Source organism: Mauremys reevesii, linkage group 3, assembly GCF_016161935.1.
Source record: "Mauremys reevesii isolate NIE-2019 linkage group 3, ASM1616193v1, whole genome shotgun sequence".
NCBI classification, from domain to species: Eukaryota; Metazoa; Chordata; order Testudines; family Geoemydidae; genus Mauremys; species Mauremys reevesii.
In genome coordinates, this window is record NC_052625.1 from 59,179,348 (window position 1) to 59,207,149 (window position 27,802).

General features: G+C 40.5%; 1 protein-coding gene across 2 annotated transcripts; it reads right to left on the reverse strand.

Annotated features, from left to right (window-relative positions):
- Positions 1-27,774, reverse strand: LOC120400236 (solute carrier family 4 member 1 adaptor protein). Of its 2 annotated transcripts, none has more exons than XM_039528671.1 (14): positions 27,157-27,774; positions 20,631-20,823; positions 19,696-19,818; positions 18,267-18,327; positions 17,225-17,364; positions 16,781-16,941; positions 15,552-15,621; positions 10,823-11,012; positions 10,259-10,370; positions 9,639-9,834; positions 8,661-8,750; positions 7,313-7,383; positions 3,857-3,929; positions 1-2,642 (listed from the first exon to the last, which is right to left on the reverse strand). In XM_039528671.1, the coding sequence occupies exons 1-14, from the start codon at positions 27,715-27,717 to the stop codon at positions 2,593-2,595; spliced, it is 2,091 nt and encodes a 696-aa protein (XP_039384605.1). In that variant the 5' UTR covers positions 27,718-27,774; the 3' UTR covers positions 1-2,592. The 2 variants fall into 2 exon arrangements, with proteins under 2 accessions (XP_039384605.1, XP_039384604.1); XM_039528670.1 differs by having other exon boundaries at positions 9,615-9,834.
- Positions 27,775-27,802: the final 28 nt, after the last annotated feature.

A 27,802-nucleotide genomic window follows, 5' to 3' on the forward strand; every position in this document is an offset into this window, starting at 1 on the left:
TACAATTAGGCAGCACTTTTATTGAGTATGTCTAGTGAAAACATGAGACTGAACCTAGGTTTAACAGGTCATCAGAACCCAGCAACAATGCAATATATTCACGGTGGAGAGTATACATACACATGTATATACATATAAGCACACACACCGGGGTATCAGAAAAAGAGAACTTTTGACATTTCATTGCACTTAATTTCTCTCATCACGATGCTGAGAGCATCTCATGCTAAATGTCACACTTTTAAATTAGAATGTAAAAGCTTGTAAAAACCTAGGGCATTTATAGAACTATATTAAATGTACAATTGTTTGACTTGAAACAACATAACGTGTTATGCAAATTATCAAACAAACTGCTTCACGTACAGAGCTCCAAACCAAAAGATCTTGAAGTCAGCTGGCCAGATATTACATGCCTAGAGGGCTTTGTGTATGCCCTATAAATTAAAATGTATTTAACAGGTGAATACGTAACAGGAAGTTTTGTAGCAAGGGAAAGTAATTATGATAATGAGGTAAACATGTGGCAGAGAATACAATAATCATGTGCTCTGCACAGGAAATGGCAGCTTTGGACAATTGGTCCTTGAATGCTGGAGAAAGCACTGTATCCTGGCCACATGTTGGCACAAACAGCGAGAACAAGTGTGTGGATACTGTAGCTTACTCCAGAAGCAAAGACCCATCTCAACAGCTGGGTGGCTGAATAGGTGGGTATGAAATCACTCTTGTACACCAGGGTTTGATTTTAAAGCCACCGGCATAAGTATGGGTGAATTTTCAGCTTTATTAAGGGCGGGAGGTGGGGGGGAACGCGGTTAATTAGGAAGGGAACACTTCAGAGGTCCAGAGGAAAGGAATTGGACATACTACAGCTCATAGATGGAAGGGGCCTATGACACAGCATTTGTTTGTGCTTTGCTAGCTCCATCTGCAGGTATTTTCTCCTTAATTATGATTTTGAAAGAACTGGTAAGAGGACACTGATGTGAGTGGACTTTGGTTACCAGGGAGAAATACTCTCAACTAAGTGGTGGCTTGAATAGGGGAATATGAAAGGCATCTGCCCAAACACACAACGCTGAAAAGACAGAAAAGCCTGAACTATTATGACCATCCTAGAAACATGTTCGATGAAAGAGGAAGGTGAAGAGACATTGTCAGGATAAAATCCATATTTTTAAAGAAGAATTTCCTTATGCATAATGCAAGCACCACTGTAGCCATTTTATAGAGCTATTTTACATAGGAAACGTTGGACTGGCTCAGACCTATGGTTGATTGAATCCAGTATCTTGTCTCTTGACAGTGGCCAGCATCCATGCTCTAGAACAGTGGTGGGAACCTGCAGCCCATCAGGGTAATCTGATAGCGGGCCGCAAGGCATTTTGCTGAAGTTGACTATCCGCAGGTGCGGCCCCCCAAAGCTCCTGGTGGCCGCAGTTTGCCAGGTTCCTGGGCACCAGATCACGGGCCGCGGGTTGCCCACCACTGCTTTAGAAGAAACTGCACAGTTGGCAGACGAGGGTAATCTGCTCCCTTCAAGGTCTCTTCCTTATCTCTCATAATTCGGAATTATTTTAAGCAGCAGGTTTTGTATTATATATAAATTAGGTATTGGATCCTTCCAATACTCTTTTTCAGCATTCATTTTTATAATTCTGGATATTCTTGTCATCTATAGAAAGGTCAAATCCCTCTTTAGTCCTCACTAAATTCTTGCCTCCAACAACATTCTGTGGCAATGAGTTCCACAGTCTAATTATGCACTGAGAGAATTATCATCTTTTATCAATTTTGAATGTATCATTTTTCAAATTCATCAAAATGTCTCAATGTTCTTATGTTATGACACAAGGAGAACAGAAATTCCGATCTCCCTTTTCTAGAACATTCATTATTTTAGGGGATTTTATCATGTCCCCTCAAATTTGTCTCTTCTGAAAGATATGAAGACAAATTTGAAAATATTTGGATTGCTTATGAGAGTATTTCCATGCCTCTAATTATTGCATTTTTCTCAGTGTTTCCAGTCAATTTCATTCTCTGGTTTTCTTGCACTATTCAGTGCTGAAATGCTTGAGTTCCAAAGGTTGCAAAGGATTTGGATTTTTTTTTTTTTTTTTTTTTTTGGTTAAAAAATATTTCCTTTGAAATAAAATGTTTTTATAAAACTTGAACTTTGGGTCACATTTGCCCTGACAATGCCATTTTAAGTATAATTTGGAGGCAGAGAACACTTGTGTTCTCATTTTTATTGGATAAAACCAGCTTTGTCTCACCTCATCAAGCTAATAAACATAAAGCCCTTACAAGTCTAACATTCTCACGCTGAATACAACGACCAGGCCAACTGCAGAAGGAAGAGGTGGAAAAATTTGTATGCAAGGCTCAGGAATCCTTGGAAGTGTTTTAAAACCAAAGAACAAATGCAATGCTTGAGATAACTGTCCGAACTGGTGCTGATGCCATTCAATCTGGAAAACATCCAAGAAGCCAACTCTTTCAACCCTCACTCAACTCTGTGCAGGAAGTTGTCCAACGTAACACGGTCCCTTAGGCCCCAGGCAGTGGCTCTGAGGTCTGTGAAGCTTAATAGCCATATTTTTCATTCAGATGAGTCTTGCCATCACCGCTTTGACCTGATTGACAAGAGACAAAAAAATATATATATATATTTGCTCTTTCAAGATCAACTCAGAGCAAAGAATGAAACTGTCTACACAGAGCATACGTTCAAGAGGCAGAAAAAGTATACTAGCCCACACAATGGATACTACAATACTAGTCTCCTTTTGAGACGTAATTCCTGACAGCTGGGAGTCATATGCCTTTACAAGACTACATAATATATTTCCTGTTTATTTGGTTCCTCCAGTGTCTCCATTATGCCAGCGCAGACAGGAGACAAATCCTCCCATTAGCAGCTGGAGACAGGAAAAGAGAGCTCCCTCAAAAAAAAAAAAGGAATCTGGCTAGACACACCCAGGTCAGCCTGTCTTCTGGTCAGCTGAGCCAGGAATTTTGCTCTAGTTTTTACTAGTGCTAATGGAGTACAGTCCTTTTGTTCACTTAGCTCTGGGTTAGAGCTCTCCTCAGTGAAGTTCCTTCCCCATTTCCTCCCTCCCTGTGAGGTTCAGCAAGGTTTTAAACCCCTAATTATCTGTAATTTTGAGAAAGACTATCATGAAACCATATGAAATCTAATCTATGCACTTAATATGAAAAGCTATATGCATAAGCCATGCTCCTATTAAAAAAGTATAATTGAAAATTCATTGCATCATTAAAAATAACCACAGAAGGTTAAATCAAAATGATCTGAAGGTTAATTAGAAAAAAGTTAATCTTTACCTTTCACCCTCCACACAAATTGGATTTGTGCCCCTATTAAAAGTCATTCCATATCTCTGCCACAATAAGTTAATAAGACTTGTCTCTCCAAAACATGTGATACGAATTGTAGGAAGATTTGCGTTTCAAAATTTTGGCCAAAGAGTTTTCAAGAAGTTTTAGAGGACCAATCCCATAGGTTGCTGAATGTCCCAATGACTTCAGTGAAAGTTGAGGCTGCTCAAAACCTCACAGGCTTTGATCTCCCTCTCAAATAATAAAACCACCACCATACTTGGTGTAATGAAGCCGATAGAGAACTGCAGGAACTAATAGCAGCACATATAACAGCGTAAAAAGTACATGTTTGTGTTACACCCATCCCAAATACCATGCATGTGTGAAATATCCATACTGGTTGATTTTTTTTTTTTTTTGGGCCACACTTCAGCGACCTCAGGACTATTTTGCAAATGGATTCCTGATTTACTGGCATAAGAAGTTAGAGGAAATTGCTTGGTACCTGCAGGAGGCATCCATACACAGTAGTCTGGGTCATCTTCTGGGTACTGCGAGGAGGAAAGCGCTTGCTGGAGCTGCAAAAAAATAAAAATTTGAGCAGATATTTTTTAAAGATATAGCATTCTTAGCATAAAGTTCCCAGGTGTTTCAAGTAGTCAGTTTTAAGCTCATGGAAGTGATGTGGTATTAAAAAAAGCTACTGAGAGGTGGGAGCAGTTTCCCTACTGTGAAGAGTCAATGAGGAAACACCACAGGAATGCAGGGGCGGGTAACGGAGCAGGCCTCAGAGCATAGATCGAAGGAGGATGACACCCTCCGATACAGCCATGAAATCCCCAATGAAGTCAGTAGGAGCTGAGTGTACTAATGAGGGCAGAACTGTTTGTTGCACTTAACAGCATTACAGATAATACAAAACACAGGATTGTGTCCAGGGTGTGTGCAAATAAAGGTTACAATGAGAATGTTAATTTTTGTATTTGCTGATTCTTGAAGGTTTAAATTTGTAAGCTGAATGTTACATTGATGTAAATTTTACAATGAATGTCCCTGTTTAAGGCAAAAGATGAAGGTGAGACTTAAGTGATTTAGGAGCACAATTCACACTGGAAAAAAGTTATATTAAGGCCAACAGTATCAAACTTGAATGTCTGAAGTTATGCTGTTAAATAAGAGTAGCCTGGTTTTCCAAGGAGATATACGCTTCCAGCTCCCATTAACTTCAGTAGAATTTGTGACTGCTAAGTGCTCCTCAAAAATCAGGCTGTTTTCATCGAGGTCTAAATATGGAGATAGCAAGTTAAGGTCAAGTTGAAAATTTAGGGCTGAAGCAGTAATCTTTTAACTGCTTTCATCTTTTACTTCCACAATTATGTAGTCAAAATCTAACAAGTCCATAGTGAAATACTGAAAACAGTTAAAAAAATATCACCTATATTTAAGTCTTTAAATCATGAATCAAGGACTTCAGTAACTCAACCAGAGGTTAGGGGTCTATTACATGAGTGGGTGGGTGAGGGTCTATAGCCTGCAGTGTGCAGGAGGTCAGACTAGATGATCATGATGGTCCCTTCTTAAAGTCTGGTCTTAAAGTCTATGAGTCTATATTTTATTTACTAAGCATTGAATTTATGTATTGGTTATAAACATAAAACCTTAAGACAGATCTACCAGCATGATCAAAGCAATTTTTCAGTCCCACAAATCTGTTTAATTTTCAAAAATTAACCTGGATTAGAGACCTCTGGAAGATCTAGCCTCCTGGAAAGTGTCAGCATGTAAAATTCAGCTATTTTTATTCTTGTGCACAAAAAAGTCAAAATCTTCTCAGAAAGAGAAAAGACTTTTTGCATGACTCAAATGTGTATAAAAAGATTTTTTCCTCCAACTTTTTAAAAAATGCTACCTTTGGGCTGAAACCTAATATGGAAAATATCAACCAAAAGGAGATTTTTTAAAAGGTAGCATGTGCAAAAAGTGATTTGTAATGGGAATGTGAAGATAATCTAAGGTATTTAATATTATGAGAATGCTATAATATTAGAATGCTTGAAGTGAATTAGTGCTGGTTAGAGGTGCTGGGTTTGACAGCCCTGGAGACTGATACTTTCTAGTTATCCACAGAAGGGGTACAGCACAGACTGTAGCAGTGCAAATTTACTGACACGTCCCTCACTAATATGCTTCAACCTAGCTACAGAGAGACAACCTCTGAAGAATGTTCCCATTCAGTCCTTGGCCTCTTTGCTGGGATTGCTAACAATGGAATCAATTAATGCCAATGGAAGTATTTTTTTGGATTAGCAGATCCTGCTAGTGGCTGATGGGCATTATGTCTCTCTGCTACATGATGCAGCGTATTTGCATAGCATTCCATCAATTACAAAACCTACAACCAGAATGTGCTGCGTAGAAATTGCCACACTGGATAAACTTGTAGTCCATCTAGTCCAGTACCCTGTCTCCAACAATGGTCAGTACCAGATGGTTTAGAGCAGGGGTCAGCAACCTTTCAAAAGTGGTGTGCCGTCTTAATTTATTCTCTCTAATTTAAGGTTTCGCGTGCCAGTAATACATTTTAACGTTTTTAGAAGGTCCCTTTCTATAAGTCTATAATATTTAACTAAACTATTGTTGTATGTAAAGTAAATAAGGTTTTTAAAATATTTTAAGACGCTTCAATTAAAATGAAATTAAAATGCAGAGCCCCCCCAGACCGGTGGCCAGGACCCAGGCAGTGTGAGTGCCACTGAAAATCAGCTTGCTTGCCGCCTTCGGCACACGTGCCATAGGTTGCCTACCCCTGGTTTAGAGAAAGGTACAAGCCCCCATGATGCTAAATTATGCCGTAATATGCCCCCAGGAAAAGGTTCTTTCTAATCCCAGGCAGAAGTGATTATCTTTATGCCCCAAAACATGGAGGGTTTATAGCCCTTACAGATTTTTATCCTAGAAACAACTCTATCCTCCTTGTGAATGCACTGAAGGCCACTTACACCTTGGCTCCCAGTTACATTGAATTCCAGAACACTAACAATGGCCCCTTTCCACAACTCCCCAAAAGGATGAAGTTATATTAAAGGCAAGACATGTGGACTAGAAAGGTGGTCCCCAAGTTTTCCAGACTAAGACCTTTGCTGTGTAAGCCAGTGCGTGCAACATCCCACGCTGATCAACAAGAAAGCTCTGCAGTTACAGGTCTGGGCCTTGAAGCATGCCAGTTTTTATGGCAAGCTGGAGCACATACAAGCGAATGAGAGATCACATCACTGTGACCCAGCACAAAGTGCTATCAATACAGTTGGAAAGGAAGCTTTGATGAATAGACTGGTCGTCTAGTTTGATTGTAGCTTTTACGAATCTCTGTCATTCCTGAAATGCTAGCTCATGGTTTCTCAGCAGGCACACTCCTTGGTGACTTGCAATAGCTCTCTATGCCTGCTGAAGCAGCAGTGCATTAGAACAGTGGTCTCCAAACTTTTTTGATCGCACACCCCTATCAGTAAAAACAAAATTTTGAGCATGCACCCCCTGCTGCGCCACAGGGCCGGCTCTACCATTTTTGCTGCCCCCTGCAAAAAAAAAAAAAAAAAAAAAAGAGCTCGGACTCCTGCCCAAACGCCCCCCTCCCTCCCCCAAAAGGGTCACCCGAACTGCCGAAGGGCAAAAATAAATAATAAAAAAAAGGGCTGCCCAAACTGCCGAAGCGGCACTGCTCCAGCGGCGCTCCTCCTGCTGCGCACCCCAAAGGATGCTCTTGCGCACCCCACTTTGGAGACCACTGCATTAGAAGACTAGTCTCACACACCATGGAAGAGACATCACTGTCACAAAGCCATACTCCAACCAAGTCACCAGCCCATTTCACTCAGAGGGAATCTTTTAAATTAGATTGTTGACTTCTTGGGGCAGGGACTGTCTTCCTATGTGTAAGAGAGCTTCAGGTATCATTACTTACCCTGCTTGGGCCATCCACTTTCGTCTTTTTCTTGGGGCTCTCCTCAAATGTCTTGCACGCTCTCTCCGATGCTGGGAAGAAACAAGATCTGTTTTATAGCACACCGTATTGCTCCTACATCACGAACCAGTAGCTCTATCAGAAATAAGTTTACAAAAGGCCCACTTAAAAACAGACCTGTCAAAGGAAATGATTCATTAACCTTACTGTACCAAAATTCACTTCTTTTATCTGTTGAACAGGATCCTATGGTTATTAATGTATTGAGATTAAATACATTTAAGTGACAACTGTACTTTAACGTATTCGAACCTCTAGCTGGCACTCCATATATCCACACTTGTAAGGGGTTAGGATCTAATAGGTCTTTTCCATCTACAGTTACTATAATGATAAATTCTAGTAGTCAAGCAATCTTCTCCCTGCAGATTACAAGAGAATTTAATACTGAAGCTGGGGCACGGAAGTCTTGGACTTCGGCCATCAAGAGTCTATACACTGGACCACGAAGACCGAAAGCTACTTTAGGAAATACATGGAACCAACATACAAAAATGCCACTTCACTGTGTACAGGAGTATCAGTTAGTGAAAGAGAACAGTGAGGGAGCACGTGAGATGAATAGCCTTGAATCTCCTGTCATTTAACCTAAGTGACTTAAGATCTCAATCTCATGCGACATCAAAATTCACCCCTATGAGACAATAAGAGGACAGTCTCCCTGAGGGATCTTAGGCTGCCAGAGACTGTCAGGTGGGAGAGCAGAGCAAAAGAATTCATACAGATCTCTTCCAAATGTTTTGCATGCCAAGTCAGGCCTTGATCTTGAGGATCAGATGGATTTTTGTAAAACGCATGGTGACATTTGAGCAGCTCAGAGTGCATGCTACTGCCAGCCCTATGTTACCTGAGATCTGTACTGGTACAAAGCTTCACAAGCATTTCCCCTCTGACCAACTCTTAAGACAGGACAAGACAAGGAGGAGGAAAAGGGTGCATCATTTTTTACACTTGGTTCTTCCTCACAAGATCCTGCTGTCACTCTACTGCATTAAAATAATTTTGTATTTATACAGTGTCTTTCATCCAAGGAACTCAAAGCGCCTTACAGATTTGGAGGGGCGAGGAGAATTGAAACACAGAGGTGAAGTGACTTGCCCAGAAGTCACATATTTAGGCTGTGGCAGAGTTGAGAACAGCCCTTACACCCCTTGGATTCCTAGTTCCCTGCTTCTGAAACTAGATAACGCTGTTTCCTTTTGCTAATTTGCATAGACAATAGCTCCTTTGGATACATTAAGTCCATAATCTCCTGCACAATTGCTGAGCTCCACATTGCATTGCTCACCTTGAGACTTCTCTTGTGATAGGTCCACCTGATATTCATTCTCTGGTGTCTTTAACTGCTTGCTGATGGGCTGAGACTGAAAACCAATCCCTGTGAAAAACAGCCAAAAAGTCAACAGAATACACTTATCAGGCATCCTAAGAAGTAGAGCACTAGTATCACTGAAACACAATACACTAGAGTAAACTTAGCTGCATTCATTTCAGCACTGACATTCAAATAAAGGGACAATTCTCTATAAACACCCAAAAAGATTAAACGTAGAAAGAATATTTCAATGCAACATTGGGAAAGGAGTTTAATTAACCCATAGAGCCAGTTTAAACTAACAACAACAACTTGGCCATATTGCACGATATTATACATTAAGGCAAGGAGGCAGAGTTGCAGACAGGAGGGAACAAAATAACTTACTGCAATGTCATAGCTGAGTTTTCACATGCACAGAGTTGGTGAATGCAAAAGGCTTTGAATTTAGATATAAACTCCATAGAGACAGTCAAGATCCTGCCATTATGACTGTGACAATATTTTACCTCCTCAGTTTATAAACCTTCAAAGGTATTGTTCCTCTGAAATCTGTTTTCTTTTTAATTATGTTCCCTTACAACAATGCCATGTTCTAGTTTGTTACTGTAAGACACTCAAGTGCTGCACACCCTGGTTTATCAATAAGATTTCTTTTGTCTCTTTTTTAATCCCCAAGCTATGGGAAATTTGCTATTGTGCAGAGCTTGAATACAAAATCAGGTGAAACTCAGTTGTGTCTTGGATCTGTTTGTGCCCAGAATGCTGAACTCATAGGCACAAAGCTGTGAAAAGGAAATCTGCAAAGTATCACATGAACATCTGTGAAGCAAATCTCCATAGCTTTGTGCAACTCTGAAAAATCCAATAGGTTTATAGTCACATAACCTAATGCAGGGAAAAAGGAAAAAAGGGGTCACTGTTTACCATGGGTAGGTTCCAGATTCTTACTAGGAAAATTGGCAGGAAGACTAGTCTCTTCTTCTTCTTCTCTTGCCATTTTCATCTCAGTTTTTTGTGTCCCGATGTTTGCTGCTTTGATTTCCTGCTCCTCATCTTCATCCTCATCTTCCTCCTCCACTTCAGGCCCATCATCTTTCATTTTTAACAAGCTTTCAGGGATATCTGGACGTCTAACAGGCAACTTCTGTGACGTAAAAGCAAACTGATGTAGCAGTGCTTAGGTAATCTGGTGATGAGCGCTATTAAAAACCCTAAGATATATAGACAGGTTGATACAGAATGGCCACAGACAGTCAAGACAGGACAAAGCAGCATGCATGTTCCACTCATAGGAAGAACTAGGAAAGTACCACCAAACCGACGACGAGCTATTTTGTCCTAAGGAAAGGTATCAGCGCAGGTGAAAATGAAGAGTGAAAAGAGACAGTCATTGTCCCCAGGAGAGCAGGTCATAGTTTTTTGATAGTCATATTGGGAATTAAACCAATAATGCATTTGAATTTAACTAAAAGGCCAAGAAGAATAGAAAAGAAAGCGAAGAGGAAGCCAATGACCTAAGGAAAGAAAAGCAAAGAATACCTTAAAACTGCTTTCTTCATCATACTTACCCCTAGGTTTCCAGTTTTCAGTTTGAATTTTCTTCCTCCCTTCATTGCACCAAAGAGAGGCAACGTTAGCTTTTTAGGCTTGCTCTCTCGTTCCAGACCATGACTCCCAGTCCTAACAAAATTAGATAGAAAGAAAAGCGATTAGCACATGCAAAGCCTACAGTAAATACCTAAGCATCAACCTCTTCTGTTTAAGAACAGAAACATTTGCGGAACAAAGGTCATGCTATGGAACAAGAACTCAAACCTGTGCTGTGTGATCCTTCTGCATGAAAGGTTATTAAGAAACACCACTGTGTGCTTGCACACGCGCGCGCACACGCACACACACACACACAGGTGTTGATCTTACTGCTTTAACTCCATTGTTGCTGCATCTCTCTGTAGCATTCCTCTAACATGGCAATGGGTCAATGGCACACTGACACGCCAAAGTGACATCTCAGACATAGCATAAGAGGTGGTACCCACTGTATATTTTGCTCTTTCTACATTTTGGTAGCATTCCACTCACCAGGACAATTTCACATGGACAATATACAGTGATTATTGATGTAGACTCACTGGGGCTTCAGCTCTGGCAGTTCCGCAGGTTTAACAATCTTTATTAACCCTTTCAATCTCTGCTGTTCTTTCCTCAATTCAAAGGACCGCAAATGAAGCTTCTTCCTCATTACGCTGTCTAAGGAGCAGCCTGATTTTATTTCAGTCATGAACTCATCCAAGGAATCCTGAGAAGCCGTCTGGGGTTGGGCTGGGCAAGATGATTGCAAAATGCACATGGTAGAAGGGGGGAAAAAAAAAGAAAAAAGATGAGTCTCATATCCACCAAATTTAACCTTAAAAGATTGTGAAGTGTGTGATGGGGCCGTATAAGTACCCAAGACAGAAATCTAGCTAATGCACCACCCGCTGTGCAAAACCCTCACTATTCAGCTAAATAATGGGCCAAATTTGTCCCTTGGGATGAATTCAATGGCATTCCCTAAAGGATTAATTTGATTCAATACATTTTAGTCTGTGTAAACCCATTTCTGAATTTGTGAATGTTAACTCAAGTAATCACCCCCTTGAAGTCTGTAAGCATGTCCTATCTTACCTAAAAATTACCTCATCTGTGATTCCTGTTTAGACAACCTTACATACTGTTGTTTGCCAATGTTTTCTAATTGGGAAGGCTGATTTATATTTGGGAAAATAAAGGTATGGGGTTTTTTCCTTGGATTTTGACAATGCTACAGAATTTGCATCCTCTGAGTTATGTCAGAGGCAGACAATGAAGAGAACTAATTCTGTGTTGTCAGAATTTCTGAGCCATTTGTTGTCCGGTAAGAACTTCTGCCCCTCCCCCCTTTTTAAAAAACTATTATATGCTATGCTAAAATTCACCCAAATTTAAATCTTTGTAAATGTATGATTAAGTGTGCATGCAGATATGTACGTGTGTCTGTACACAATTATGTAATATGCAAATTTTTAAATCCCAACCCTAATTATAAGACAGCCCTAAGTATTTTAAAATTCCAGCCCTAATTAACTCAGCCTTAATTAAAAATCAGAATTGGTTGAATGTAATTAAAGATGATTTCTTTTTTTGGCTTTGTTTAATTTTTTTTGTGATGAGTACATTTTTGAAAGTGATTGTAAGGAACTATTAAGCATTTCTTCTAGTTATGCAAACATTTATAAAAGGCCTCCATTTATAAACTGGATATTTCTGATATAGAACAAAATATAGTTTCACGTTTAACAAACAAACACTAAAGCTGTAGCAGCATGTAACAGTAATTACTCAAAGATCACTTAGTTAATAAGATGCAAGGAATTATTATTACTTGGTATGCTACGTGCCCTAATGTACCTTAGAAAGAGGATATATCAGCATTAATAAAATTATATTGTAAGTAGTCCAGCCAAAGGAGCTCTCATATTAAGTCTATTTCTCTCTTATATAATTAATAACTTTACACTGAGTGTGAATTAGGACAAAAGCTACCCACAAACTGACTGACTGAACCTTTTAAAAGATAGGGAGAATATTGACATACAATATCTCTTATGATCATGATGTCTACAAAATAACCTTGAATTAAAGGTGTGTACACACACACACAGAGCACTTTTACTACTAAACTTATACACATTCTGCACTATCTGATGCATTAGTCCATTCCTAGAGAGATGTTTAACATACCACCAGATTAAGTATCTGAACTTTAAAGTTAGCCAGCGAATAGGCATGCTCCAGACTCAAAAAGATCCTGACTTGGGAAAAACCTTGAAGTCCATGGGAATAAGATGCTCAGCACCTCACAGAATTGGGCCTGAACTTGGGCACAATGGACCAGCCCAGAAAATGGATACAAATAACCCTGCCCCAATGCAGAATGGATTAGTTGTCTCTGCCTAAAGTGCTGCCACCATTTCAACATAGAGACTCAGCAATGTGTAAGTGGATTTGGCAGTTTCAGCATTGGGTGGCAATGACAGAGGGCAGCCGTGTCAGCTTTGGACAAACCAGTCTGTCCTCTGGTGAGCAGATCCACAGTAGGGTCTATTACCTCAGCATCACAAAGGGAATCTCTACCCCACTGCTGCTTGAGGGACTAGATTTCCCAAGCTCAGGCTATTGAATGCAGTTCACAGTCTTTTTCTTAGGATGCGATATCTGCAATAGCACAGGAAATTGCTGGGAAGACTAAAATTAGTCATCACTAGGAGCAGGATTAATCATAGATATTGTATTTTATGTTATAGGGACAAAAGCTCTTAAGGCCACTTACTTCACTATCAGCTGATCCACGAATAAGAACATTATTGCTCACAAAAAATAAAACTGAAAATCTCTGTGTATTTGATTTTCATTCAGCTGCACTGAAGTATGAGAGAGTTATCAAGCTTCCCCATCAGTAGTTAGTTCAAAATGAGTTTAGGAAGCAATCTGTAAACCTCTACTGATGTCTCTCTGACAACCACTTAATCTCGACAAGTGCTGGGTAAGAGGTGCAGTAATTCAGCCTGTCACTCACTCGTCCATCCTTCTGGAGTGCTTCTCTTAGAGGCCAGGCATGTAATCACTTAGAGAAAGCCAAAGCTTGAGAAGGTTTCACAACCTTACCTGCTGTAACAGTATTGACAAACTACCAATACAATGGTAAAAAATCACCTATCATTAGTGTACATGCTCTAAGAAGCTGTAGGCTGGCACCTATGGTTAATGTGAGCTACCAATTTAAATTACAAAGGAAAAAAAACAAGCAGCCAATATAAGGATTAAAATAGGCTGGCCAGTGATGTAAGATTAGTTATAGTCTATCCTGGCCCAATGTGGGGAAGGCATTGTTAAACTGAGGTACCAAAGTAGCCCCACTATTGTTTCAAAGTAAGGTCCTATACCTAGCAGTCTGACAGATCTAGCAACAAATGCTGCCATTTCCAGTTTTCCAGGGCTATAAAGGATTCATATCCACCTCAGTGAGTCATCATGCCGGAATTAACAATACTAAATGCTATCAGGTTCAGACAGATTTTCCAAGCAATGGTCCTGGACAAATGACCAGAAACAAAATTGTTGATCCAAACTAGCACTGGTATTGGGTTGGTATACCAAAATGAAATAGCTGACCATATCACGCAGACATAAAAGTACAGCTACCATAAGTTGAAATATATTACCACCTGGAAGACACTACTATTCTCTGAGAAATCTTACTCACACAGGGATGCCCCATCCTTTGTTTATGCAAACTATTTCTGGTAGAAAATGTATAAACACACACCTAAGTACGTTTCCCCCAGATATCACCTGGTCACACAACACAGCCTACAAGTACATTTTGTCTCAACTTTTTCTGGTGGACTTTTTATGTGCCCAATATTTGTTTTGTTTCAAGAGACAGTCAATTTGAATTTTTTTGAAATTCAGCTTACAATTTAAAGGCTGTTCACTGAAGATATTTATTTTTAAATTCCTTTTTGATAAAAAAAAAGGGGGAGGAGAGTTTGCATTTCCTTGCTGCATTATCAGGGTCTTTGACTGGGCCCAAGAGCAATGCCACGAAATGTCCTTGGGAATGCACCTGCCTGCTGCCTCTTCACTTTAAGTTGTTGCTAACAATAAATACCTGCTTGCAGAGCCTGTGGAACAGTATAATCTTCTCCCTCCCAGCTACAACATCTCATGAGAGTGATGCAACTGACCATTAGAAAGCAGTGTAACTGACTACTCAACAAGTGCTGTCAAATGCACAAAGTAAAATCTGAAAAAAAGACAAAAATATGCTTTCCCCTCTGATCTTTCATTCTAGTAACCATAGCAGCTACTATAACAAAAGGAGGTATAAAATGTGCAGATGGAAGTAGGATTTTTGAGTGACAGCATCCTTTTAACTACCTCTATGAAATGCAAGAGCACATTATTGGCAGACAAATTTAACATTATTTACATACACCTATATTCAGGGGTCATTCCACAAGGAACCCTGAAGACATATTTGGAAACAAAAAGTTCTGTTTGCAGGGGATGAGGGGATTGGTGAAAGTTCTCTAGGATCTCCTAACCTATTCCCCACAGAGTCTCAAAAGCTTTACCTGATAGTGCTCCTCTCTTCGAGGAAGGTTAGCTCTGACTCAAGTTATGGAATATGACCATCTCACCTGACAGTAGCTTTTCCCTACACTACACACACCCAACCCAGAAGAAGCTCCCCACCCACTCCAGAAGAGCAAGTCTGGAACCCAAACTCTGACCTCACGTGGCAGCAAGTTGCAAATTCACCAGACAGACACAGGGTCCTAAACTTCAAGTATTTTCACTGTGTACTTTTCAGTTTTTCTTTCCTTTAAACTTTTACATCAGCAGTGACAAAGATGACCTGAATAGAGATCATCTGCAATTGCAGAAGCCTTTGGTCTTTTGTTTCCTGCAAAATGATTTGGAGGTTGTGGAAGAATTATCTTCAAATAGGGTTGGTCTCACAAACATGGTTAACACCGATGAGCACAAGTTTACCTGATTGAAGAGCTTTAGAGAGCTCTGTGCAGGAGAGGGCAGAGTTCGTATACATGTCTTAACATATAGTTGTTAAATGAAAATGGAGGAGTGGAGTCTAGAAGCAGGCAGACTTGCAGGTCATTCTGCTGGCTATTGTTTCACACCAGTCCCAAAGAGAGTACCTAATCCAGTACACAGGATCCGACAGTAATGAGTATCTTAACAGTACATAACATCTAAGGTAAGGGGTGGAGGGTGTACTAGCTGGATGAGTTTAACAAGGGATACTTGGTGCCTTACCTTTCCCTGAAACCTTCAACTTCTCTGTTATCTCAGAAAGTTCTTTTTCAGCTGCATTTAACTTTGCAACCTACAAAGAGCCACACAATTAAAAAACATTTTCATTTTAAAGATATTTTAAAAACAAGTTATTTTTAAAACTAATATTCTACCACATTATCCTGTCTTTACACTGCTGATCTTTGGCCAGGAGGTTACTGGCTCAAAGGACTGACTCTGCTCCTAAACAATTTCTCATCTCATTTTCCTCCCGAAGCATCAAGATGTGCACATGCCTGGGTAACCATGTTATATTATTGTCACCCTTGTCTTTCCTTCTCACCCTCCTTGTCTGAGTATGACCCTAACTTGTCAAATCAGGTTCAATCCAGTTTGTATGGTCTTTGAAACAGGGATCAGATCATCTTGTTTTGGGAGGTACCACGTGCACTTTTGACACTTGGAAATTATTTTGTGATGGCCTGAAGCTGTTTCTGTGTCTTTGTTCTGATACTCAATTCACCCACCTCTCTGCCCTGTCCTGTCAAGCAGAAAAAAAACTGCACAAGCAAGTACAATACAGTACATTTCCCTAATGTAACTCATTAGATGAAAATTATTTTCACAGCTCTGATCAATGAAGTTGCAAATTCCTCTTGCCTCCCCTAGTTTGCGTGTGTGAATATAGGGTTCATGCCAGATGACTGATTGGCCTGGGGACTGAAGTCCTCTAGCCACAGAGCAGGCACAGCAGAGCAAACTTCTGCAGTACTGCCTACCCTATGTGCCTCAACCTTAAGCAGGAAGAGTTCTAGGATGAGAAGGCTTGTTCTCTATGCACAAATCAATCCTGCTCCTTTTTGCTGAGGCTGCTAGTAGAAGTTACGTTGTACCAAAAGTGGTGGCAGTTTCTGTGTGCACCAACTATGTGCACACATGCGACTGAAGTGCTGGTAGCAGCAGCTTTCTGGCACTTCCACCCTGTGCTGGTGTCAAAAAGGTTCCACGCATACACCAACACCAATCTTCAACCCTTCAAGTCTCTTGTTCTATGGACGCTGAGCCCTACTGACTCCACTCTAGGCTGATCACTTGGTAATTACAGGCCTGAGATGGTATCAGAGCACTGTCTAATACAGAGCAATTTAAAATCCCTTTGATCTTTCTTTCCAGCAACCGCGTATGCAAGACTGATTATAGCCTAAAGCCAACAGTGCCCTGTCTGGCTGTTAACCCGAGGTTCTTCTTACCAGTGAATCAAAAGTCTCCGGCTTCTCTTCTATTTTCCCAGCTTTTTTCATTCTGTTCAGTCGTTTCTTTTCAACAACCCCAGTTCGGTCAAGGAAGGTGTCATCATCACTGTCATAAAAGTCCTCCTCTTCCCAGTTCTTTGCTTTCCTTTTCCGGGATACTGAGAAGGGTGAGGGGGGAAAGGTGAGGAAGCAAAAAAAGAGTTAAAACTCTTGAAAAAGAGAATGGTTTGAAGCTAGCCATTTACATCATTGATTTAAGCCTACCTAGTCTAGTTAGTATCACACAGTTGACCAAATATGTAACATGTACATTGGAGAATGCAAGATTGTTTAAATTAACTCTAGGCTTATGCAGCAGGCTCAAGCTTTCTCAGCAACCAGAAGCCCTCCCTCAGAGAACATCTTCTAAACAGCTATAAAAGAATGTGACCAGTTACCAACCTGCCTCTTGCCGCAGCACACCTCTAGCATCCAGTATTCGGCAAGCTTCCAACGCGCACTGTATCATTGCTTCCTTTTTCTTTCCTGAATGGATAGCCTCTGCCACCAGCTGCTTCCCTGATGCATCATCCACAGGCAACCTGTTCAATTCCGAGTTACACAACAGCTCTGAGACACTACTAGGCTCCTATGTTCTTTACGTTGGACATCACTCTTTCCATCCCACCCTATTCTCTTTTTTGGTAAATATTTTCATATTACATTTTTTTACAACATTAGTCAAACCAGTTAGTTTTCACAAAACATTCAGGCAAATCTTTAACTAGCCTGAGGAACAGGACTTCCTATATCCAATCCCAGGCAATAGCAAAACAGCACCGACAAGCCAAAAGGAACTACGTTAGGCCCCAAAGTACTTTTAAGCTCCTGTATCTTGCGAATTACTAATGCTAGAAATTAATGTTATGCCATACTGGAGCAGAGCTTCTCAAAATGGTATAAGCCATTCCAAGCTATTCTATTTGGTCATAAGATATCAGACCTTAAAGGTCACAGCCTTCCAATTACTATCTTGCTTTCCCCTCCCCAACACCAACAAGATGTTAGTGGCCTCTCTGAAGAACCCTTGAAGCTAGAAACCACTGTTTTATACCAACTGAAAGGCAGAAATCAGATTTCAAATAGCATAAAGCATGAATTTCTATCTCCATTGGTTTGTGAGATACTGCTAGCTAAATACTTCCTAAGATATTTCAAATTGTTGTGTTTCTCACAGCAGGGACAATTGAAAGCATTGTCACAATTTTATGTTCCTGGAGGATGTAAAATAGCAAAGCAAGAAAGACTGGGGGAAAGAGAACAGACACTAAACTGCATAGTCATCCATCCATCATTCTTCTATTTCAATTTCAGTGCTTAAGCCTAATCTCATTTTGGTCTCAGCTGCAGATGTACCAATCGAGCAAATGACTCTCTCTGCTTCTGCTTGTGAAACTGAAAGAAAAGCCTCTAATTTCAAAAAGTCAATGCACAATATACCTACTTAACCCTGCAGAGCCAGGTATTGTGTCCATGGTCATCATATTCATACTCTAGTTCTTCTCCTGTACAGGAAATAGAGAAAAAAGTTGATGCAGCTGCCCACGTTGTAATAACCAGCAAACATTACTTGTGGTAGGGGATGACAGCGAGGTTTAAGAGGAAAATAACCCCTTTTCTGCTTGATACTCCCCTACTTATACATCAACAGATTGGATTTGCTCTTAGCCACCACATCATCCTGGGCAGTTGGTTATTCACTGTGACCTTAAGTTTTTTTCTGAGTCATGACTTTCCCAAACACAGTCCCCCTTTGCCCTCCCACCCCATCCTAAGAGCAACCTGTATTGGTTCATCATTTGTGACCTTGCATTTACTTGTATTAAAACATATGCTGTTAAAGTGAGCCAAACTAACAATGAGATCCAGATCTCTCTTTAGAACCAAGCTGTCATTAACACTCCACCAACATTTGAGTCATCTGCAAACTTTACCAGCAATGATTTCAAATTTACATCAACTTGTCACTGCTGCTCTATAATACTTTCCCATAAAACCTCATATCACAACCACCATCCCCTAACCAGATGAGTCTGAACTATGCCACCTCTGGACCCCTTAAACTTTACTTTTGAGAGTTGGTTGTAGAAGGGGTGTCACTCAAGAATGATGCAAGGTGCTTACACAATTCCCAGCCTGGGAACCAGAAACAAAATTTGAACTCTGAACTAAGGCCCTGGATCCAGAGACAAGAGTTTCAATAATAACGTAAGAACAGCCATACTGGGTCAGAACAAAGGTCCATCTAGCCCCGTAGCCTGTCTTCCAACAGCGGGCAATGCCAGGTGCTTCAGAGGAAATGAACAGAACAGGTAATCATCAAATAATCCATCCCTTGTCGCCCATTCCCAGCTTCTGGCAAACAGAAGCTAGGAACACCATCCTTGCTCATCCTGGCTAATAGCCATTCATGGACCTATCCTTAAAGAACTTATCTAGTTCTTATTAGAATCTTGTTATAGTCTTGGCCTTCACAACATCATCTGGCAAAGAGTTCCACAGGTTGACTGTGTGTTGTGTGAAGAAATACTTCTTTTTGTTTGTTTTAAATCTGCTGCCTGTTAATTTCATTTTTGGTGACCCCTAGTTCTTGTGTTATGAGAAGGAGTAAATAACACTTCCTTATTTACTTTCTCCACCCCGGTCATGATTTTAACAGACCTCTATCATATCCCCCCTATGTTGTCTCTTTTCCAAGCTGAAAAGTCCCAGTCTTATTACTCTCTCCTCATACGGATACAATACACTAAAAGAGAACAGAAAAGTTCAGTTCCTACATTCCAAATACATGGCAGAGTGTGACAAGTATGGCATCGCCGCATGCACCACTATGGGGAAATGCTCAGCTGACAAAAGACAGACAATACACATACCTTCCCTGTCAAAGAAACCCTGAAGCGCCTTCCTAGGGTCCTTCAAATAAAAGGCTTCTTGCTCCTCCTGAAACTCGATGGCAATAGGATTTTCTTCAACCTCATCTTCCTCAGCATCTTCCCCTGGAGGAAAGCATACACAGAAGTGCAGATGAAACAGGAAAGGAGGTTGGGAAGAGATGCAAGTAAAATTCAGCATTCATCAGTGTGAAAGATATGAGCCACAATTCAGAAAAATCCCTGTATAACAAGTTTTGCTTAAGTTTTACATTCTTTTGATAAGTTATCCTCACAGATTCACCTGTCTTTTGCTAGTAAGGTTAAGTATATAACAGTAGTTTATCATTTTAAAGACATACTTTTAAAGTATTGGAACTTTAGCTAATTAAAATTATGGTCCACTTTGTCAGCTCTGATAAGCTGACTTGAGGGGTTCGGTTTTCTTGAGAATTAAACCACAAAAATTAGAAAACCCAACCCTAAGGCCAAACAAACACACAGATGCAAAGAAATTCAGTTAGGGCTAACTCCACTGTGTAGGGGGTCTCAAGCAATTGTATACACTACATTTGTTAAAATAATATGCACAACACAGCAAAAGTTAAGGACAGAGTGTAAATTTCAATTCTTACTGTCTTGTCTTTTTGTTTTGAAGTCAGACCCTTAAAATTGCGGGACTTGGTTTGTTTTTTGTTTTTTTTTGGGGGGGGGGGGGAAGGGGATAGATCTCCCTTTGTCTTTTCCACACACAAACTTACTTACACCAGCAACCTTTTTATAAAAAAGAAAATGATATTTGTCTTCAAAAAATCTCTCACTCATCATACACCACCGCAGCTGGAATTCAATGCTTAGTTTTCATCAATCTAGTTTTCACTCAAAAGACTTTAAGCTCTTATTTTAGCAACTTCATTCAGAGGTACAATCTCTCTTACCCATTCCCCACGAGCAACTCATATCGTTACTCTGATTGTTCTCATTTCTTCTCTCTTCCTTTTCTTCTTGTTCATCTTCATCGGAGTCCTCACCTAACATTGTCTTCTCTAACTTTGCCTGTTGCTGCTTGCGCAGAGCCTTCAGCTGAGTCACAGTTAGTTCCGACTCAGACTCCTGATCCTCCTCAGGTCCCTGCAGCACAAGACACAGACAATACCTTTAAAGAGTGCATCTAGAAGAGATACCATTTTGTAATAGAAAAGCAAATTATTATATGATACCATCAATCTCTCTTTATAGTTTTTTTTTTTTTTTAATAAAAAGTTCAGTTTACCTACTGTATTCCACATCCCTAAATCCCCTGCTACTGGACACAGTAGTTTTCACTTCCTGTCTACCAAAAAGCAACATACAGATGCAGCGTTCAATCCCAGATGTGGCTGTATTTTAATGGTAGGACAGGTGACCCCTATATATCATCATTTAATTCACAAGGGTGTGGCTAGGTATGAGTAACTAATGCTCATGAAGTGCTTTGAGGGCCTCAAAAGAGCTTGTTATCACAACTTTTAATACAATTTTTCCTGGGCTGTTAGGCGTTAGTATTTTAACTCCTAGAAATATGATACTGCTAAACTAGAATTCAAAATGAAAATGATTGCTTTTGCTTTTTCTTCCTTTAAAACAAAAAAGCACAACCCCCCACCCCAACAAAAACAGATTTGAACTCTTAAATTTGATTCCTTAATTTAGATTACTTTCATAAACTCTGCATTTGCCAAAGAGCACATGCAAGCTTTTCTGCAAGAATGCAACTTTCCAAGATATGCATCCAATTCTTCTACTGCAAATCATGCTACAAGAACTAAACATACAATGAAGACAAGAAAGGCATTCCTCATGTAATTTACACTACAGGACCATACAGCTAACTTGTCACTTTGGAAAAAACAAATACTAAAACAACAACAAAAACGTTCCATCTAGTTTGATGCTGTTTACCAGCAGTGAGAGGTACATCATGCTTCAAAGGGTGATTTTTTTGTCCAGTTAATAATCAATCAAGCCAATTATAGAGCATTTTTACGGGTGGTGAATCAAATGCCTGCCCATTTCCCATAACTCATGAACTTAGTTTCTTAAGTTGCTGAATAATTAAGTTAAGCTACATGAAATAGTGTCCTTAAAAGGATGCTGTCAATTTGAAAGCTGGTCAGTTTCAGGGTTGCTAACTCTTGCAACTTTATCATAGCTTTTACAAGGGTAAAAAGTGAGGTGGCAAAATTTGCAGATGATACAAAACTACTCAAGATAGTTAAGTCCCAAGCAGACTGTGAAGACCTGCAAAAGGATCTCACAAAACTGGGTGGCTGGGCAACAAAATGGCAGATGAAACTGAATGTTGATAAATGCAAAGTAATGTGCATTGGAAAACATAATCCCACCTATACATATAAAATGATGGGGTCTAAATTAGCTGTTACCACTCAACAAAGATCTTGCAATCATTGTGGATAGTTCTCTGAAAACATCCATTCAATATGCAGCGGCAGTCAAAAAAAACGAACAGAATGTTTGAAATCATTACGAAAGGGACAGGTAATAAGCAGAAAATATCATATTGCTTGTATATAAATCCATGGTACACCCACATCTTGAATACTGCATGCATATGTGGTCACCCCATCTCAAAAAGATATATTAGAATTGGAAAAGGTTCAGAAAAAGGCAACAAAAATGAATAGGGGTATAGAACAGTTATCATATGAGGAGCGATTAATAAGACTAGGATTTTTCAGTTTAGAAAAGAGATGACTAAGGGGGAATATGATAGAAGTCTATAAAATCATGACGTGTGTGGAAAAAGTTATTAAAGTATTTACTCCTCATAACACAAGAGCTAGGGGTCACCAAATGAAATAATAGGCAGCAGATTTAAAACAAACAAAAGGAAGTATTTCTTCACAGAACGCAGTCAACCTGTGGAACTCTTTTCCAGAGGATGTTGTGAAGGCCAAGACTATAGCTGGGTTCCAATAATAAGATCTAGTTAAGTTCATGGAGGATAGGTTCCATCAATGGCTATTAGCCAGGATGGGCAAGGATGGTGTTCCTAGCCTCTGTTGTCAGAAGCTGGGAATGGGCGACAGGGGATGGATCACTTGATGATTACCTGTTCTGTTCATTCCCTTTGAAGCACCTGGCATTGCCCACTGTCGGAAGACAGGCTACTGGGCTAGATGGACCTTTGGTTTGACCCAGTATGGGTGTTCTTATGTTCTTACAATGTCTAGTGCATTTCTTAATGCTACAGCTCCTGGAATCACGTGAACGTGTGAGACTCTCAGCTCTTTTTAAAAGTGAGTTTCTTGCCTTCATGATTGCGAAGCAATGCTTGAAAATGTGACCCAAGTGCACCCACAAAGGCTGAGAAGCCAGAAGACCAAGAGACTCCTAAATATTTTTGCAAAGTCATGAATTTCAAGGGCTTAACTCATGATATTTGAACACATGGGTTTGACACTGCTATAACTGCAAAGACTGAGAGTCAGACTCTGTGTACACGTACGGAAGCATGTAGAGCACAGGAACCATATGAACAACTACCCACTACAGTGAAAGGCAGGCTGCATCCCAGGGTGGATAAAAATCAATGATTTAAAAAAAAAAATCAGATTTTTTTGATAAAATGCTTTTTGAGGAAAAAACCTATCTAAAGATAGTTTCAATTAAAATACATTATAGCTCAAAGATATCTCATCATGGAATAGGGATTATAAATTCTAATTCTATAGTATGAAACAATATACTAATGTAATGTTTAAGAAAAGTTTTGTAAATGAGTTCCAATAGTTCATGGATTAGGGACCCACTTTTATAGGGTTCCAGGGGCTTCTGTATACATTATTTAGGTTAATCTTTCTATCTATCCAATGGGACTCAGTGCTCAGTCTAGAAGATACCTGTGGATTTGTGTCTCCAGAGATAACATGCTTGTTAACAGCAAAAATGTTTTAAATAAATAAATATATAGAGGTGAGCAATAACAGGCCTCAACCCTATTGTCCCTCACAAATTTGTATACACAGAATCAATCCCTTACCTCTCTCTAAAAATGCAATTTCAAAAAGTTCAATGAATAGAAGATTGTTGGGGGCGGAATAGATCTGGACAAGGAGAAGAAATCTGGAGATAAATGTGAGAAGGGAGGGACAGGCGGTAGAAACAAAAGTGAAACTGTGTGAGCAGCATATTCCAGATGTCTAGAGGTCTTTCTGAGTGTAGCCTTCATTGAGTTGATATCTACCATACCATTCTCTCACTAGAAGGGAAAACCTATAATGGCAGTAGGCTGCAAGAGAGACCCAGTTTGGGAATCTTTTAATGAAGTTCCTCTACCTGTGGGTAAGACAGGCATGTGTGCAAAATACAAATAGTGCAACAAAGAAAGGCAAGGCCTGGTTGCCCAAATGAACATCATCATGAGAAGTGTTCCTTCTCAGGAGGAAGCTGCGTTGAAGATGATGAAAGGAACACGTCTGAACATGCAGGATCTTCAGGTTGGTAAACTTTTTATTTCATACTTCTCTCTTAAGGACTGCCTGTCTTCCTTCTGACTATTCTTGAATTCTTATATTAGAGCAAAAAATATAGTTGTTACTCTATGGTACTATTATTTTAGATGCAGTTGTGATAAAAATAAATAGCTGAAATAGGCAGATCTTCCTTTTACAATTTCACCTTTAAAGTAGTACTGAGTGTAAGTGAATTCAATGAGTAATACTAAATGAACAGTATGGTAATAATAATTAAATAATTGCATTGACTTATTTTGTTTAGGAGAATACATCCTCAACATACAGGATTCTGAAGATTATCCACCTTCAAAATCACTATAATCTGCTATAGTTTTAGAGTTATTTGCCAACGCTAGTGTTTCAGTCACATCATGTATGTCACATAGCCACAGTATATCACCTGTGGCATACAGAAAAAAAAAATCTCCATCATCCAGAAACAACAATAGATAAGTTTGTGATAAGAACCAACAGATTACAAAAAGAGGTAACCGATGAAAAAATTGCCTGGTTTGTTTATGCAACACTCTCCTTTCCTATGATTGAGAACCCATACTTTGTTAACGTGGTTCAGTGATTAAGACCAGGATACAGTCCATCCAACAGAGCAGATGTCGCAGGCAAATTGCTGGATTAAGTGTATGAAAGAGAAATTGAGCAGTGTGCAAAAGGTCTAGAGGGTGAAATTGTTAACCTGAGTCTTGATGGGTGAAGCAATGTCCACAATGATCCTGTTGTATATGCTTGTGTGACAACAGAAGAAGGGAAAGTCTTCCTTACAGAAACAATTGATACATCAGAAAATGCACACACAGCAGAATACTTATGAGAAGTAGCGGTAACAGCTATAACAAACTGTGAAAAAAAATTCAAATGTCTAGTACACAGCTTGGTCACAGACAATGCTGCAAATGTATCCAAGATGAGAAGAAATTTAGAAGAGAGTGAAGAAAGTCCTAAGCTAATAACATACGGTTGCAGTGCTCATTTGATGCACCTCCTCGCCAAAGACTTTAGTGTTCCAGAAATAAAGGCTAATGTTGTTGAAATTGCAAAATACTTCTGTAACAACCACTTTGCAGCAGCTGCTCTGAAAAAAGTGGGAGGAACCCAGCTAACTCTCCCACAAGACGTGCGATGGAACTCATAGTGGACTGTTTTGAGAACTATATCAAGAATTGGCCTAATCTGATGACAGTTTGTGAACAAAATCGTGAAAAAACAGATGGCACTGCCACAGCCAAAGTTCTCAACACTGGCTTAAGAGAAATGTTGAACACATGCTAAGTACCCTGAAGCCTATTTCTGTAGCCTTGAACAAAATGCAGAGAAATAGCTGTTTTATTGCTTACACTGTTGAAATTTGGAAGGAACTGAGTGAGATCTTAAAAACAGAAATACAAGCATTAAAAAAACAAATGGGACAAGCACTATCTCCAGCTCATTTTCTTGCAAATATTCTCAATACTCAGTACTAGGGTCAAACCTTAATTGCTGAAGAAGAGGAGTTGGCTATGACATGGACAACCAGCAATCATCCCTCCATAATGCCAACTATAATAAACTTCTGAGCTAAGGGTGAACCACTCAAGAAATATATGTTTGTTGATGATGATTTAAAGGAAGTCACACCAGTGAACTGGTGGAAGTCACTTAAGCACTTGGATTCAGAGACTGTTGAATTGATAATCTCACTTTTAACAGCAGTAGCTTCTTCTGCCAGTGTAGAAAGAATATTTTCTTCTTTTGGACTACTTCATTCCAAATTGAGAAATCGTTTGGGACCCGAAAAAGCAGGAAAGCTTGTTTTTCTTTTCCAGATTATGAAAAAACAGGAAAATGAAGACGACTGAGTTAGCTGCAGAAACCAATATTTTAAGTTTCTCATGTTGACCTGGCTGATATAGTCAATTTAACTTTTGCTTTCTTTTTTTTAAATACCGGTATTTCATTTAACTATTTTAGTTAAAAACAATTTTAACAAAAACAAACCTGATTTTAAAAAACTTGAATGTTGAACTAAATTAAAAAAATCATATGCTTGTTTTGTTAAAATATTATATGCTTGCTGTTAAAGAAAAAGTCCAGAATACATAACGTTGTTTTAGTTAAATAAAACAATTTAAATGTCTGTCTGGTGATGTTCTCCTCCTAATACAGCATGGCAAGAAAATCCTTGAAATATTAATGATTAACCCGTTGAACTGGAGATAGTTCACCTCCTAACAACTTCATAAATATCTGCTTCAATTACCTTTGGTAAATGAAATAACCAGATAATCATTCTTTTTCTGATATAGGTATAAAACTAAACTGAAAAGTTTTCAAAATAAATCACTTAATTTATCTGCGTACCTTCTAAAAATGAAACCTACGTCTATCTCTGAGTTGTGAAGAATATGTATTAAGGTTATAACAACCAAGAATGCACTTTTCTGTAGAAATCCATGATTAAATCAAGTTTTCCTGGCTAGGTGCATGGACCCTGCTGCATCCATGTTTGTCAGCTAGTGTGTAGTTACAAGGGTGGCAGTGGGATGCTACACAGCAATAATAGCAGCATAGACCTGAGAGGCATGGTTTGGGTGGGTAGAGCCCTGCAGGCCACTTATCTAGGGCACTTTGCTCTACTCCCTTAAGCAGTACCTACACTGCTGTTTATACCTGTGATAACTGGGCACACAGAGTCAGTACTCTGCACATCACTGCACGTGCAGCCCCACTTTCAGAGGTATTTTCAGGTGCTACCCCTGGACAGTTTGGGGGGTTTACAGTCACATTTCTCCGTTTGGAGACAGGCTGCCACCACCTGCAGGCAGGGCGTCCCTCCTCCCCTACCACGGGGGCTGGAACTAGGGGTGCACCGCACCCCCTGGCTTGAAGTGGTTTCCATCATACACAGGTTTACAGTTTGGGTCAATGGCTCTCAGCGCCGCTCCGCACCCACCTGCAGCAGGAAGAGGCGGGAGCTGCCCCCGAAACGCAGCGTGTGCCCCACGCGCACCCGGCAGTAGGTGCGGGGCGGGAGCCGGGCCTTGTTGAGGAAGGTGCCGTGGGTGCTGTCCAGGTCGTAGACGTAGAAGCCGGGCTGGGCCTGGCCGCGGTACTGCAGCACGGCGTGGTGCCGCGACACGGACGGGTGCTCCAGGGCCAGGGCGCAGCCCGGCAGCCGCCCCACCAGGAACCAGCTCCTGCCCTCCAAGCGCAGGGTGCCCACGATGACGCCGCCCTTCAGGGTCTCCAGGCCGTAGCCGGCCTCGGCTGGGGGAGAGCTGCCCCACGGCGGCTCCTGGTAGCGGGGCTGCGGGGCCGCGGCGGGGAGGGGTCCGGGGGCCGAGCCTGGGGCCCGGGGCTGGGGCTGGCTCTCCGCCGGCGGCTCCCCACCCGCTGCTTCCCCCTCGGGGTCCCGGGGAGCGGCGCCCACCTCCTTGCCGCGGAGCGGGGCCGCCGGCGGCAGCGCCGGTCGCTTGAAGGCCCCGAACTCGGGTCCCTCGGCCACCGACTCCATCCCTCTGGGCTCGGCCGCGACCAGCCTAGCGGGTCCCCGCAACTAACCCCCCCAGAAACCTACTCCTCGGCGGCTCGGGTTCCGC

Bases quoted from the DNA above. Each gene is read 5' to 3' on its own strand.
- LOC120400236 (XM_039528670.1), bottom strand. From the start codon at position 27,717: ATGGAGTCGGTGGCCGAGGGACCCGAGTTCGGGGCCTTCAAGCGACCG. The intron at 11,013-15,551 runs GTAAGGCACCAA...CATCTTGCCCAG, and splicing joins GTTGAAGGTTTCAGGGAAAG to CCCAACCCCAGACGGCTTCT. The intron at 3,930-7,312 runs GTAAGTAATGAT...ATTTTTTTGCAG, and splicing joins AAGTGGATGGCCCAAGCAGG to CTCCAGCAAGCGCTTTCCTC.